The 11,930-nt window shown below is 42.6% G+C and overlaps 1 protein-coding gene across 2 annotated transcripts in view; it reads left to right on the top strand.

Annotated features, from left to right (window-relative positions):
• Positions 1–104: 104 nt before the first annotated feature.
• slc35f2 (solute carrier family 35 member F2) overlaps positions 105–11,930 on the top strand; it is a 41,815-nt gene continuing 29,989 nt past the window's right edge. The window contains exon 1 of one of the 2 annotated variants that reach the window (XM_062974603.1): positions 105–262. In XM_062974603.1, the coding sequence (XP_062830673.1) occupies positions 105–262 (158 nt within the window). Of the gene's footprint in view, positions 263–10,377; positions 10,864–11,930 lie in introns of those variants that run through there. The other variant, XM_008122206.3, reaches the window with a different exon arrangement.

Below are 11,930 nucleotides of genomic sequence, written 5' to 3'. Positions count from 1 at the left end.
CCCAGGATGGAAGGGGTGGGCAGCTCTCCCTCTGCCTGCCTTAGGAGGGGAGGAAGGCGGGCTCTCTCCCTCGCCTATCTGCGGCTCCTTCTTGGACCAACCCGATGAGCCGCCCACGCATCTCCCTCCTCTCTCCCACCCTTTGTCCGTGGGACCACAACTCCCAGAATCCTCACATTTCGCGCCCAGGCTGTCAGAAGGTGTCCCTCTCCCAGGTTCTGGCTCTGCAGCTCCCTCCTTCCTGCCTCTTTGCTGGTGCCAAGTAGGTTTGGAGAAGTCGCAGCCCTGGGAAATCTCAAGATTGCTTTTGTGTGTGTGTGTGTGTGTTTTCAGAGTGTTATTCTATATTTATTGTACTGATTTTAGACTTTTTTAAAGTATTGGTAGCCAGATTTTGTTCGTTTTCATGATTTCCTCCTTTCTGTTGAAATTGTCCACATGCTTGTTGATTTCAGTGGCTTCTCTATGTAGTCTGACATGGTGGTTGTTAGAGCCTTCCAGCATTTCTGTGTTCTCCAATAATATGCTGTGTCCAGGTTGGTTCATCAAGTGCTCTGCTTTGGCTGACTTCTCTGGTTGGGTTAATCTGCAGTGCCTTTCATGTTCCTTGATTCATGTTTGGGCAATTCTGCATTTGGTGGTCCCTATGTAGACTTGTCCACCCAATGAAGAGTTAATTGTCCTCTTCCCTGCCCCCAGGTCTGGAAATGGGATAGTATTAATCTTCTCGCTTCTCCCATTTTAGAAGAAGCATTGCCTCAAGGACCACCAGTAATAAATACAGAGGTTGCAAATAGTGGAGCTGTCCATTTCAGCACTGGCTAGAAACACAGGGATACCCGAATGCAGAAGCAACAAAACAGCTTGACAACTGCCAGAAAGTTAAGAAAACAAGTCACGATTTAACCACCATTTGCCAGTACGATGAAATAAAGACCATCTTGGCTGATGAAACACAGATTTACCTTCCAGATTGTAGGTTAATTATTCCTGAAGGAAAGCTCTCAATTTCTATTTTAAATAATGTCCCTGGGTTCTCTAAAGGGCCAGGCTGGATTCTGTGAAATGTAATCCAAAAGTAACTTCTCCAAGTTCTGTTTTTTTTTTTGTTTTTGTTTTTGCCAACTGGCAAGGACTGTTTCCATCAGCCATTGTATACCACTGTGCTAAAATTCCAATTTTAAACAGATGACACTTCTAGAAAGCTAAATGAATGGGCAGGCTAGACAATATAGAGTTGTAAACATATCTCAGCTTTCTAACAATATTTAATCTTACAGATTTCCTTCATTTTTTTTCCTGAACTGAGCTCCATCCCCTCCAAAACTATTGTGTTTTATTGTCCTGAAGCTAGATTTCCTACCTTCATGCCTGTTTTAATAAATATTTACCTCACATGGCCTGAAAGATCTTTTAACAATTTGAAGGGATCAATTAACATGATGCTAATTTCTTTTTAAAAATAGGACCCAATATCCTGTTGTATTAAAAAAACCTGCCCCAAACTGGCACTTCCACTGGCCTTCATGGCCAGAACTGATGGGACTGTAGTCTAGCTAATATATCTAGAAAAGATATGATAGAAGCTGACTGACTGAATTAAGAACAAAATAAAAAGTTGGTCCTTTATATCATGGATTCTGCATCCACAGATTCCGCCATCTATGGCTTGAATTTTAAAAAAAAACCAAATCCTAAAAGCAAAGCTTGATTTTTTTCCTTGTATATAAATATGCAATAGGACTTGAGTATCCACAGGTGTTGGTATCCATGGGGGTCCTGGAAATAGTAAATCCCAGTGGATTTACATACCTCACAATGTCATTTATGATGGAACTGTTCAATGTTGTTTTGCTAACACTGTTTTTAAGTGGTTTACCAAAGATAGATTTAAAATGGTTTACCAAAGATAGATGCTTTAAAAATTAAAGCATGCGGGACAAAAAACCCAAACCTCACAACTTCTGAGGATGCCTGCCATAGATGTGGGTGAAATGTCAGGAGAGAATGCATCTGGAAAATGGCCATGCAGCCTGGAAAACTCACAGCAAAAAAACCCGATAGTTGCATTTGAATTGGATGTTGTTAACAAATGTCCTCTAGTGGTCACAATTAATATCTGCAAGATTTCATCAACTGCACATTATTTTTATGTGCGGTTATACAATCTGCCTGTTTGCCTATGTTCCTTAAACATTTAAGCGCTTATCTTGCAATGTCAATCGTTCCATCTTTATCTGAGACTTGAGACAGTGTTTGACTTTTCCTGATCTGGAGGAATAACCTTTAGGTTCTTGTTTAGTCTAAGACTGCCTTCCAGCAGACAGGTGGTTGTCACAATTGGACAGATTGTGCTCTTGGATCTGAATGAAACCAAATGAATCATAGGAGAGAGAGAGAGAGAGAGAGAGAGAGAGAGAGAGAGAGAGAGAGAGAGAGAGAGAGAGGAACAATGGAGAGAGAGATCTGTCCACACAAGTCAGTGTGAGCTTCTGTCCCACAACAAGGGGAGCAGGACTCCTATAAATGTTTCCCTACTCTTCCCTGGATTCACACTATCTGAGTTGCAAATCTATGTGCTTGATAGGTAAGTTAGCTAAATGTACTTCAGTTTTCAAACTCACAGGCACATGTAAATTAATACAAATGTAAAAGCATGGTATAGTAGTTTGAATGTCATGGAAATCCATCTTGGCCTCAGAAAGAGGCAATAGCAAACTTGCACAAACCCCTCTGTGATAGATTCACCATAAGGCTACTACAAGTTGGAAGTTTTTGAAAGGCACATTTCATCATCACCATCATCACCATCATCACCACCAATAAAAAGAACATAGTTAAAACATAAATGTATTTAAAAATAACACACATCATGACCCCCCATATCTGCAGGAATGGTATCCACAGTTTGATTTATCACCATCTAATGAAATCTGTCCTCTCTAGGCATTTTCTTGGTCCTCCAGTGTGACACTATGTTCTTTTTGGGCCAGAAGTCCTTCATTTCAATAGGGTTTGGTATTATCAGTAGTTTTGCCTGTGCTTGCAAAGTTTTAAAACATATCCCTTGCAGACACAGGACTCTATTATACAGATATTTTAAGGAATTGCATTTACAGTGCATTTCTGATAGAACTTGAGGAACAGCGATTTTAGACATAAAAATACTTTTTTCATAACTTTTTTTGTAAATATTTTGACTATGCCAGCTGTGGTAGAAGTATTTCGCCTCCAAAATTTACTTTTCAAAGCTCTGCTCTGGTCATAAATTTTTAAAATTATAACATCTTGGCACCAGGGTACCTTTTCCCCATATGTACCAACAGGTTCATGCCAGGAGAGATCTGGTGTGAAGAAATAGGGACAGTTCAGAGATAGATATTTGTTTATTGATTGTTAGTAACAGAAAAAGGCATCAAGAGTTTATTTTTCCTTCATTTCTTTATTGCTCACATGCCACTAACATTAGCTGTTTTTGCCACTCTGCCCAAAAGAACTATGGCAGCTAGCAATAATAAAATTCACAAAATTCAAATAAAAATACAATTGAATAGTTTCTTAGAACACTTCATATTTCTTGTAAGACAAATTATACAGCCATCTAATGAATGCAGTTTGACACTGCTTTAACTGCCATGGCTCAATGTTCTGGAATTGTGGGAGTTGTAGTTTGGTGGGCCACCAGCACTATTTGGCAGAGGAGGTTAAAGGCTTTGTGAAAATATATTCTCATGATTCCGTAGCATTTAGCCGCAGCAGTTAAATTCTACATTATAGATAGACCTTTAATCCATTCGCTATTTTGTGATGTTGGAATATTCCTGTTGTATTTTCATCTTAAGTTGTTTTAAACATTTTTTTGAAATGCAGTCTAGAAAGACTAAACAAATTTCCGATAACCATCACAGTTGACTTGTTGAACCAACAGATGAATTGCAGATCAATACTTAAGTAGATCTCATCGATTTAATGGATTAACTCCAGTTTGGACTCTCAGTTGGATTTATGCTAAAATGACCAACCAATAAAGTTGTTTGTCTTTTCCACATGCCGTAAAGAAGTATGAATTTTAATTTACAGATGCCATGTTTAACTGTGTTTTAAAAAGGGTTAATATTTCAGTTACTCTGCGCCATGAGTTGGTTGCCATGGAGAAGGGGGCGGAGCCAACTGGGTTAGTTGAAGAGAGAGCAGAATTTGGAGGGAAACTCAGTCAGTCAATCAGTGTCTGTAGTCAGCTAACCACAGGGAAGTCTGATTCTCAGTTGGAGGATCAGGGTGGCTCAAATGTGGGATTTTGAGTCAATTCTAAAATAAGTTTGGTGACTTATTTTAGGTAGTCTGTGCCCTGATAAGGTACAGGGAAGTCTGATTCTCATTTGAGGGGATCAGGGAGGCTCAAGAGCTTATTTGAGTCAGTTTAAAATAGGTTTGGTGGCTTATTTTAAGGTAGTCTGTTAGTGGAGAAAGAACTGACGTTTTAAGAAGTTTGGAACACCTCAATATAGTTTTGCAACTGTTCAGTAACGTGCCTCAAACAAGAAGAAAAGTTATTGTAACCATTAAGCTGTGCCTGAATAAATGTGTTATTGTTCTTTTCCTTCAAACATCTCAGTCTCTGTCATATATACACACATTAAGAATAAACAAGAAGAAGAAAGAAAACCAAAATTTAAAAAGTCTCCTCTCTAAGTAGCCAGTGGCTAAATCTTTCAATAGTGGTGGCAAGAGTTGATAATCCCTTTAACATCTGGTGGCAGCGTTTAAACAAGATGTCTTTAATAACTGATGGCAGTGGATAACAATAATAATATAATATATAATTAAAAACAACCTCCATCTCCACATCTCCACAAACTGCCTGAAAGAACCTCAGCCAGTCATAGATTGTTACAATTGGTGGCAGCGGTGGGATTTCAAAAGATTCCCCCCTGCCTGAGTTCTTTACACATGCGAACTAGCCAAGAGTTATCACATTTCACTTAGACGTTTCCTCATTGTCTGAGTATGATGGCCTTCCAAGCGTAGTGTCTTGGTGATGGATACATAGGTGTCTGTGGAGACCTATTCTTGAACTGCATGTTCTGCTACAGTGAGGACATCGGTTTTCAGGTGGAAGGCAGTCCCAGTCAGGGTTCCTCTTGGTACGTTTCTCCCTATTGCCCTCCATTTGTGCCACTTCAAATTCCACAGCACTGCTGGTCACAGTTGATCTCCAGCTAGAGTGGTCTAGGGCCAGGGCTTCCCAGTTCTCAGTCTGTATACCACAGTTTTTAAGGTTAGCTTTAAGCCCATCTTTTAATCTCTTTTCCAGTCCACCAACATTCCGCTTTCTGTTCTTGAGTTGGGAGCATAGTAACTGCTTTGGGAGACGGTGATTGGGCATTTGGACAACGTGGCCAGTCCAGTGGAGTTGATGGTGTAGAAGCATTGCTTCAGTGCTGGTGATCTTTGCTTCTTCCAGCACACTGATATCTGTCTGCCTGACTTCCAAGAGATTTGCAGGATTTTTTGGAGGCAACGCTGATGGAATTGTTCCAGGAGTTGAGTGTGACGTCTGTAGACCGTCCACGTTACGCAGGCTTATAGCAGGGTTGGGCAGACAATAGCTTTATAAACAAGCACCTTGGTGTCTCTACGGATGTCCTGATCCTCAGACACTCTCTTCTTCATTTGGAAAAATGCTGCACTCGCAGAGCTCAGGCGGTGTTGTATTTCCGTGTTGATGTTGACTTTTATGGAGAGGTGGATGCCAAGGTAGCGGAAATGGTTAATATTTTCTAACATTACACCTTTAAGCTGTATTTCTGGCCTTGCAGAGGGATTGGCTGGTGGCTACCATATCATTGCTTCCACTAAGAACAGGCAGCTGGAATGATGGACGAAACTTCTCAGTACAACTCAAATGAGATTTTGCTGAAAATACATTGTGCACATTAAAGATTTCAAGGTTACTGCTCATTCCAGTAATAGCTGGCTTGGTGGAGTAGGGTGTACAGCGGTAGGGAATAGAAATGTGTTTTGGCTTTGTTCCCAGGCTAAATGCAAGTTCTTCTAAGCTGCTATTTCTTCAAGCAATATTTAACACAGAGTGGCAAACGCTAATTAAAATGACCCCTGCGATACATTTCTATACCAATCAAACATTATGTTGGATAAAAATTCATGGCCAGATCTCTAGAACCAGACAAAACAAAGTTAGAAAGTACATGCTGTACACTGCATTTAAATGTTCGAGGAAAGAGGGTTGGGGAGGGTGAGACCTTCACGTATTCACTCCATGTAGTTGTATCTCGTTATGGGTGAACACGAAAGCAACACGATCTTTTGTCAAAGAAATACACATAGCCTTTTCTTTAGAGCAGCATGGTTTCTCCGATTACTGAACTGAAATCAGAGACACACTCTGAAACCTGGAGTTGCTTGTATGAATGCATGCCAAGTGAGATCAGCAACAAAATGTTGCTGTGTGGGAACTGCCTTGTTTAGTGCGATCCTTTAGGTGTTTTATTTTTGGAGTGGGGTGGAATCGAACTCCCTGCTGCAACATCTCAGGTTCATACAAATCTTGGATTCCTCAGTTAGTTGCTATGGACAGTTCTCACTTCTGATCTCAGAGACAGTAACAATAGCTACATATTTTAAACCAAGAATTTCAAAAAATGTGGTGATTTCTGCTATACCAGACATGGGCAAACTCTGGCCCTCCAGGTGTTTTGGACTTCAACTCCCACAATTCCTACCAGCTGGTCCTCACCTTGCAATATATATTTCTTTACAAACATAGTATTTCTGCAAAATTCAGCACCCTTTGAAGATAACTGGAGGCAAGAATTTCTCTCTTCTGTATGGTTCCTACTGCCTGCATGGCAGTACTCTATCTGTAAATAAAATTAATGGTCATTACTGGAACATGTATAACTACGAGAGTTGAATGAAAAGTAATGTCTCCGCCTTCGTTACTTGGGATTGGGTGGGAATATTTTAATAAATCAAACACAGAAATAATCCTTAGAATGTACTCTTTAACTACCACAATTCACTTTTCCACATAATCACCAGACAATGGGATGCATTTCTGCCAACGATGAACAAGTTTTCTGAATCCATCATGGAAGAAGTCGACACTCTGTTTCCGCAACCAGCATTTCACAGTACCCATCGTGCACAGATCTTCCTATAGCCAAGCAAAGCAGTAATGTGACCCATACGTTCTTGTGAAATGTCGATGATGCTTGAAATTTCTCTCTGAGTGATACGACGATTGTCCTGAATCAATCTGTCAACCTTTGGCTTGTGAAACTTGGTGGTTGCTGTCACAGGACGTCCAACCCTTTGTTTGTCATGCAAGTCAGATGTTCCCATCTCAACATCTTTAAACTTACTCGCCCAGCAATGCACAGTATTCACATCAACACAATCACCATAAACAGCTTGCATTCTTTGATGAATCTCCTTTGGGGTGACACCTGCTGTCAAGAATTCAATGACTGCATGTTGCTTAAGTCGCATTGACCGACTGTCTGCGCAGGGTTCCATACTTTGCACTTTAACAACACAACTGTTCAATGCTAAGGCTTCCCGCCAAGTGGAACTGTAGAGGAGAGTCTACTGAAAAAGCCAGTACCTGCCGCATACCAATACTGCCATCTGTTGAGGATTTCCGAAGGTGGAGGCATTACTTTTCATTCAACCCTTGTACTATGGTCAAACCATTACATCCTCTAACTAATTGTCTGCTTGGATTGGTCGCAGCTCTCTAGATCAAACATGGGCAACATGAGGCCCTCTAAATGTTGTTGGACCTCAGCTCACAGCCCTCCTTAAAAATAGCTTCTTTGGCTAGGGATGATGGGCATTGCAGTAAATTATCATCTACAGCAAGCATGGGCAAACTTTGGCCCTCCTGGTGTTTTGGACTTCAATTCCCACAATTCCTTTACAGCTGGTTGGCTGTTAGAGATTGTGGGAGTTGAAGTCCAAAATGCTTGGAGGGCTGAAGTTTGCCCATACCTAATCTAGAGGGCCTTACATTTGTCATCCTTCCTTGCAAGCAGGGGTGGGAATCATTCACCCCAGGTAACAGTGTGGATTTTGTGATCTCAAAGGCTCCAGCACCCTAATTCTTTCAGCCAAATTTATGCATTGGGAAGAAAACGGAGAAAGAAAAGATTTGGCCAAATACTTCTGCTAAAACAGAACCCCTAAAGCCCTGGAAAATGATTGGAAGGTACCCAAAGTAGTAGCCAATCCCCATAGTGGCAGAGGATACGTTGCTGGACTTACTGCAGAAAGGCAAAATGGTGGATGATGGTGAACCCTATTGAAACAAATGACTTTTGGGCTAAGTATTCCATGGAATCACACTGGTGGGCCTAGAAAGAATCTCAAAGCATCTCTAGAACATGACTCTATAGTCAACTTTCAGAGGAAACATACCATAGAATTGCACTGGAAGATCTAAGGGAACATGGCGAGAACATATTTTTCAGACAAGGGTAAATGTCTGAAAAGGTATGGATTGTGAGTATCAATTCAACAGATACAGAAGTTGTATTGTACTTGTTCCTTGATCCTTTCTAGCTGCAAATGCCAAGGTTTGAATTTAAGTCTCACAGAAATCATTACAAACCTCTTTACAGACCTATGCATATACGAAAATATAGATAATAGCAAATCCTAATGAAATGAAGGACTTCTGGCTCACAAATGTGATAGAACCAAGCTGGAGGGCCAAGAAAATGCCAAGAGAGGGCACATTTTGTCAGATGTGGATAAATGAAACTGTAGATACCGGTGTGGGTGTGGGGTTGTATTCTTTTTATTTACTTGGTAGTTTTCTCACATTGTAGCCAGTTTGGGAATAAATTCCACAGTGACTAATTCCATTAGAAAGGAAATCAGAGGCAGCTCTTTAAAAATAAAGCCAGTAAGTAGCCCTAGCAAATCAGGGTGGTTTAATTCATGAGTTTACTCTGGCTCAAATCTCTGGTGACGATTGTCAGGAAGGGACAGCTCTCGCTTTGCATGCAAAGTGTCCCACTCTGAATCCCTGACCTCACCAGTTCAAACTGGGCCACACAAACCTGGCTGCTCCTTGAGTGGTTCTGAAAAGCAGATGGAGCTCTCTGTGTCTCTGTCTCTATGTTCATATTACGACACCATAAAAATCGTCCAGCAGTGTTTGGAATGAGGAAGTTGGTGTCACAGTGGATGATGAAGCAGCTGCTCCATCTGTGGCTGGAATCGAGCATCCTCCCAGGAAGCTGGAAGCTGGAGAAGGTTAAATTGCCTCTGTGTATCTGTCTCTGCCTCTAAGTTCATAGGGCATGGAATGTCTGCCTTGTATGTGTACATGATGATCCGCCCTGAGTTCCCTTCGGGGTGAGAAGGGCAGAATATAAATACAGTAGAGTCTCACTTATCCAAGCCTTGCTTAACCAAGCCTCTGGATTATCCAAGCCATTTTTGTAGTCAATGTTTTCAATACATCATGATATTTTGGTGCTAAATTCGTAAATACAGTAATTACTACATAGCATTACTGCATATTGAACTATTTTTTTCTGTCAAATCTGTTGTATAACATGATGTTTTGGTGCTTAATTTGTGAAATCATAACCTAATTTGATGTTTAATAGGCTTTTCCTTAATCCCTCCTTATTATCCAAGATATTCGCTTATCCAAGCTTTCTGCCGGCCTGTTTAGCTTGGATAAGTGGGACTCTACTGTACTGTAAATTTTATTTATATATATATATGTATATGTGGCAGCTTTCTGATTGGCCGCCACTTTCACAGGCCACTGTGACTGCCAGGAATCACTGACATGGAGCAAACTTGGCACGCTTAACCCCCATGACGCACTTTACGGCCTGCTGCCGTTGACGGGACGATGGCCCATTGGTGATGGGATTTGTAGTACTTTCCATCGCTACGACTCCCACAGGCCACTGCAACGCCCAGCAGTGACCGAACTGGACCAAATTTGGCCCACAGAACCCCCATGAACCCCTTTCCGTCAGGGGGTAGATTGGGGGAGGATGGACCAAGTAGCTTCACTCACTTCTTCCTCTTAGAGTTGTAGTTCACCCTTATACAGACAGCACTGAACCCAGCCAACTACGGATCTGGACCAAACTTGGCACACTGCCTCATCATGCCCAACTCAGCATATAGACAGGGTTTCGGGCTGATTATCCTTTACCTCTGGGAGTTGAAGTTCACCCTTATACAGACAGCACTGAACCCAACCGACTTCGGATCTGGACCAAACTTGCCACACAGGTTTCACAAAAGACCTGGGTACCGCCGGGTCCCCAAGCTAGTAACTAAATAAATAATGCTTCTGGAACATGGCCATACAGCCCGGGAAATGCACAATTCAAGCGTTGGAAAAGTCCCCAAGGGCCATTCAGTCTAACTCGTGCAGGAAAGCACAATCAGATGGCCACCTAAGTAGAGGAATGTTTTGAACACAAATTAATACGTTTCTCTGGAAGCTCCGCACTGGTGTTATTTAGACACCTGGCACTACCAAGTGCATGGAGGCACCTTCTGGTTTGCCAAGAGCAATCTTCAGTGAGGAGGAGCGAAGGAGCCGCATCATCATCCAAGGCTCCTCCTTCCCTCTCCTCTTCCTTTCTTCCTCCCTCGCTGTCTGTCTCGGCGTTTCATCCCAGGCTGTGTGCGCGCCTGCTTGGCCATGGAGGAAGGCTTAGGCTCCGACGCGGAGAACAGCAACCCCGCCGCAACAACAACAACAAGAATAGCCACCACACCGGAGGAGGCTAATACTGCGGTTTCCCCTTCGCCATCCCGGTGCCGCCTTTTGCTCCGGCTCAAGGCGAAGCTCTGCACTTGGTGAGTCGGAGGAGTACAAAGGGCGAGGAGTTGCTTTCCACGTGGAAGGGAAGGAGAAGGAGAGGCGGCAAGGCAGGCATGGGCCAACTCGGGCCCTCCAGGTGTTTTGGACTCCAACTCCCACCATTCCTAACAGCCTACCGGCTGTTAGGAATGGTGGGAGTTGGAGTCCAAAACACCTGGAGGGCCCAACTTGGCCCTTGCCTGCTGCTTATATGTGGGAAGACATTATGAATCGCTGCAACTCTCATGATTCCCTAGATCCGATATCTTCCATAACGCACGTGTTTTTCTTTCTGAACGGCGCAGAGCCAAAGAAAAGTTTCCAGAGGAAGTGATGGCATCCGCTTCGGCAGAGAAGTCAGGGTGCGTCTACACCAGGCATGGGCAAACTTTGGCCCTCCAGGGGTTTTGGAGTTGGAGTCCAAAACCCCTGGAGGGCCCGAGTTTGCCCATGCCTGGTCTACACTGTAGAATTAATGCGATTCAATGTTTTGCAATCCTTAGAGCTGCAGTTAAGTGAAGCACCGGCACTCTTTCGCAAAGAAGGATACCTTGCAAAATTACAATGCCCAGGATGCCATAGCTTTGAGCCCTGGCGGTTAATGTGGTGTCAAACTGCATTAATACATCTTAAGTGGTCTGAAGTGCTCTCTGCTGAATGTTACGTGCATTGTGTTGTCGAAGGCTTTCATGGCTTGGATCACAGGGTTGTTGTATGTTTTCCAGGCTGTATGGCCATGTTCCAGAAGTATTCTCTCTTGACGTTTCGCCCACATCTATGGCAGGCATCCTCAGAGTTTCCTTGCTGAGTTTCTCCATACCTCACAACCTCTGAGGATGCCTGCCATAGATGTGGGCGTCAGGAGAGTATACTTCTGAAACATGGCCATACAGCCTGGAAAATATACAACAACCCTGTTACTTGCATTATTTGGACATTCCTTTAAGGTTGGATCTGCACTGCCCAATGTCCCAAGACAATCCCAGAAACTTCACAACAAGTGAATCATAGGGCCCTTTCACACAGCCATATAACCCAGAATAGTAAAGGTAATGGTTAACCC

Source organism: Anolis carolinensis, chromosome 3, assembly GCF_035594765.1.
Source record: "Anolis carolinensis isolate JA03-04 chromosome 3, rAnoCar3.1.pri, whole genome shotgun sequence".
Taxonomy (NCBI): Eukaryota; Metazoa; Chordata; class Lepidosauria; order Squamata; family Dactyloidae; genus Anolis; species Anolis carolinensis.
The sequence above is the reverse complement of the archived record's forward strand: the minus strand, read 5'-3'. Positions and strand labels throughout refer to the sequence as shown.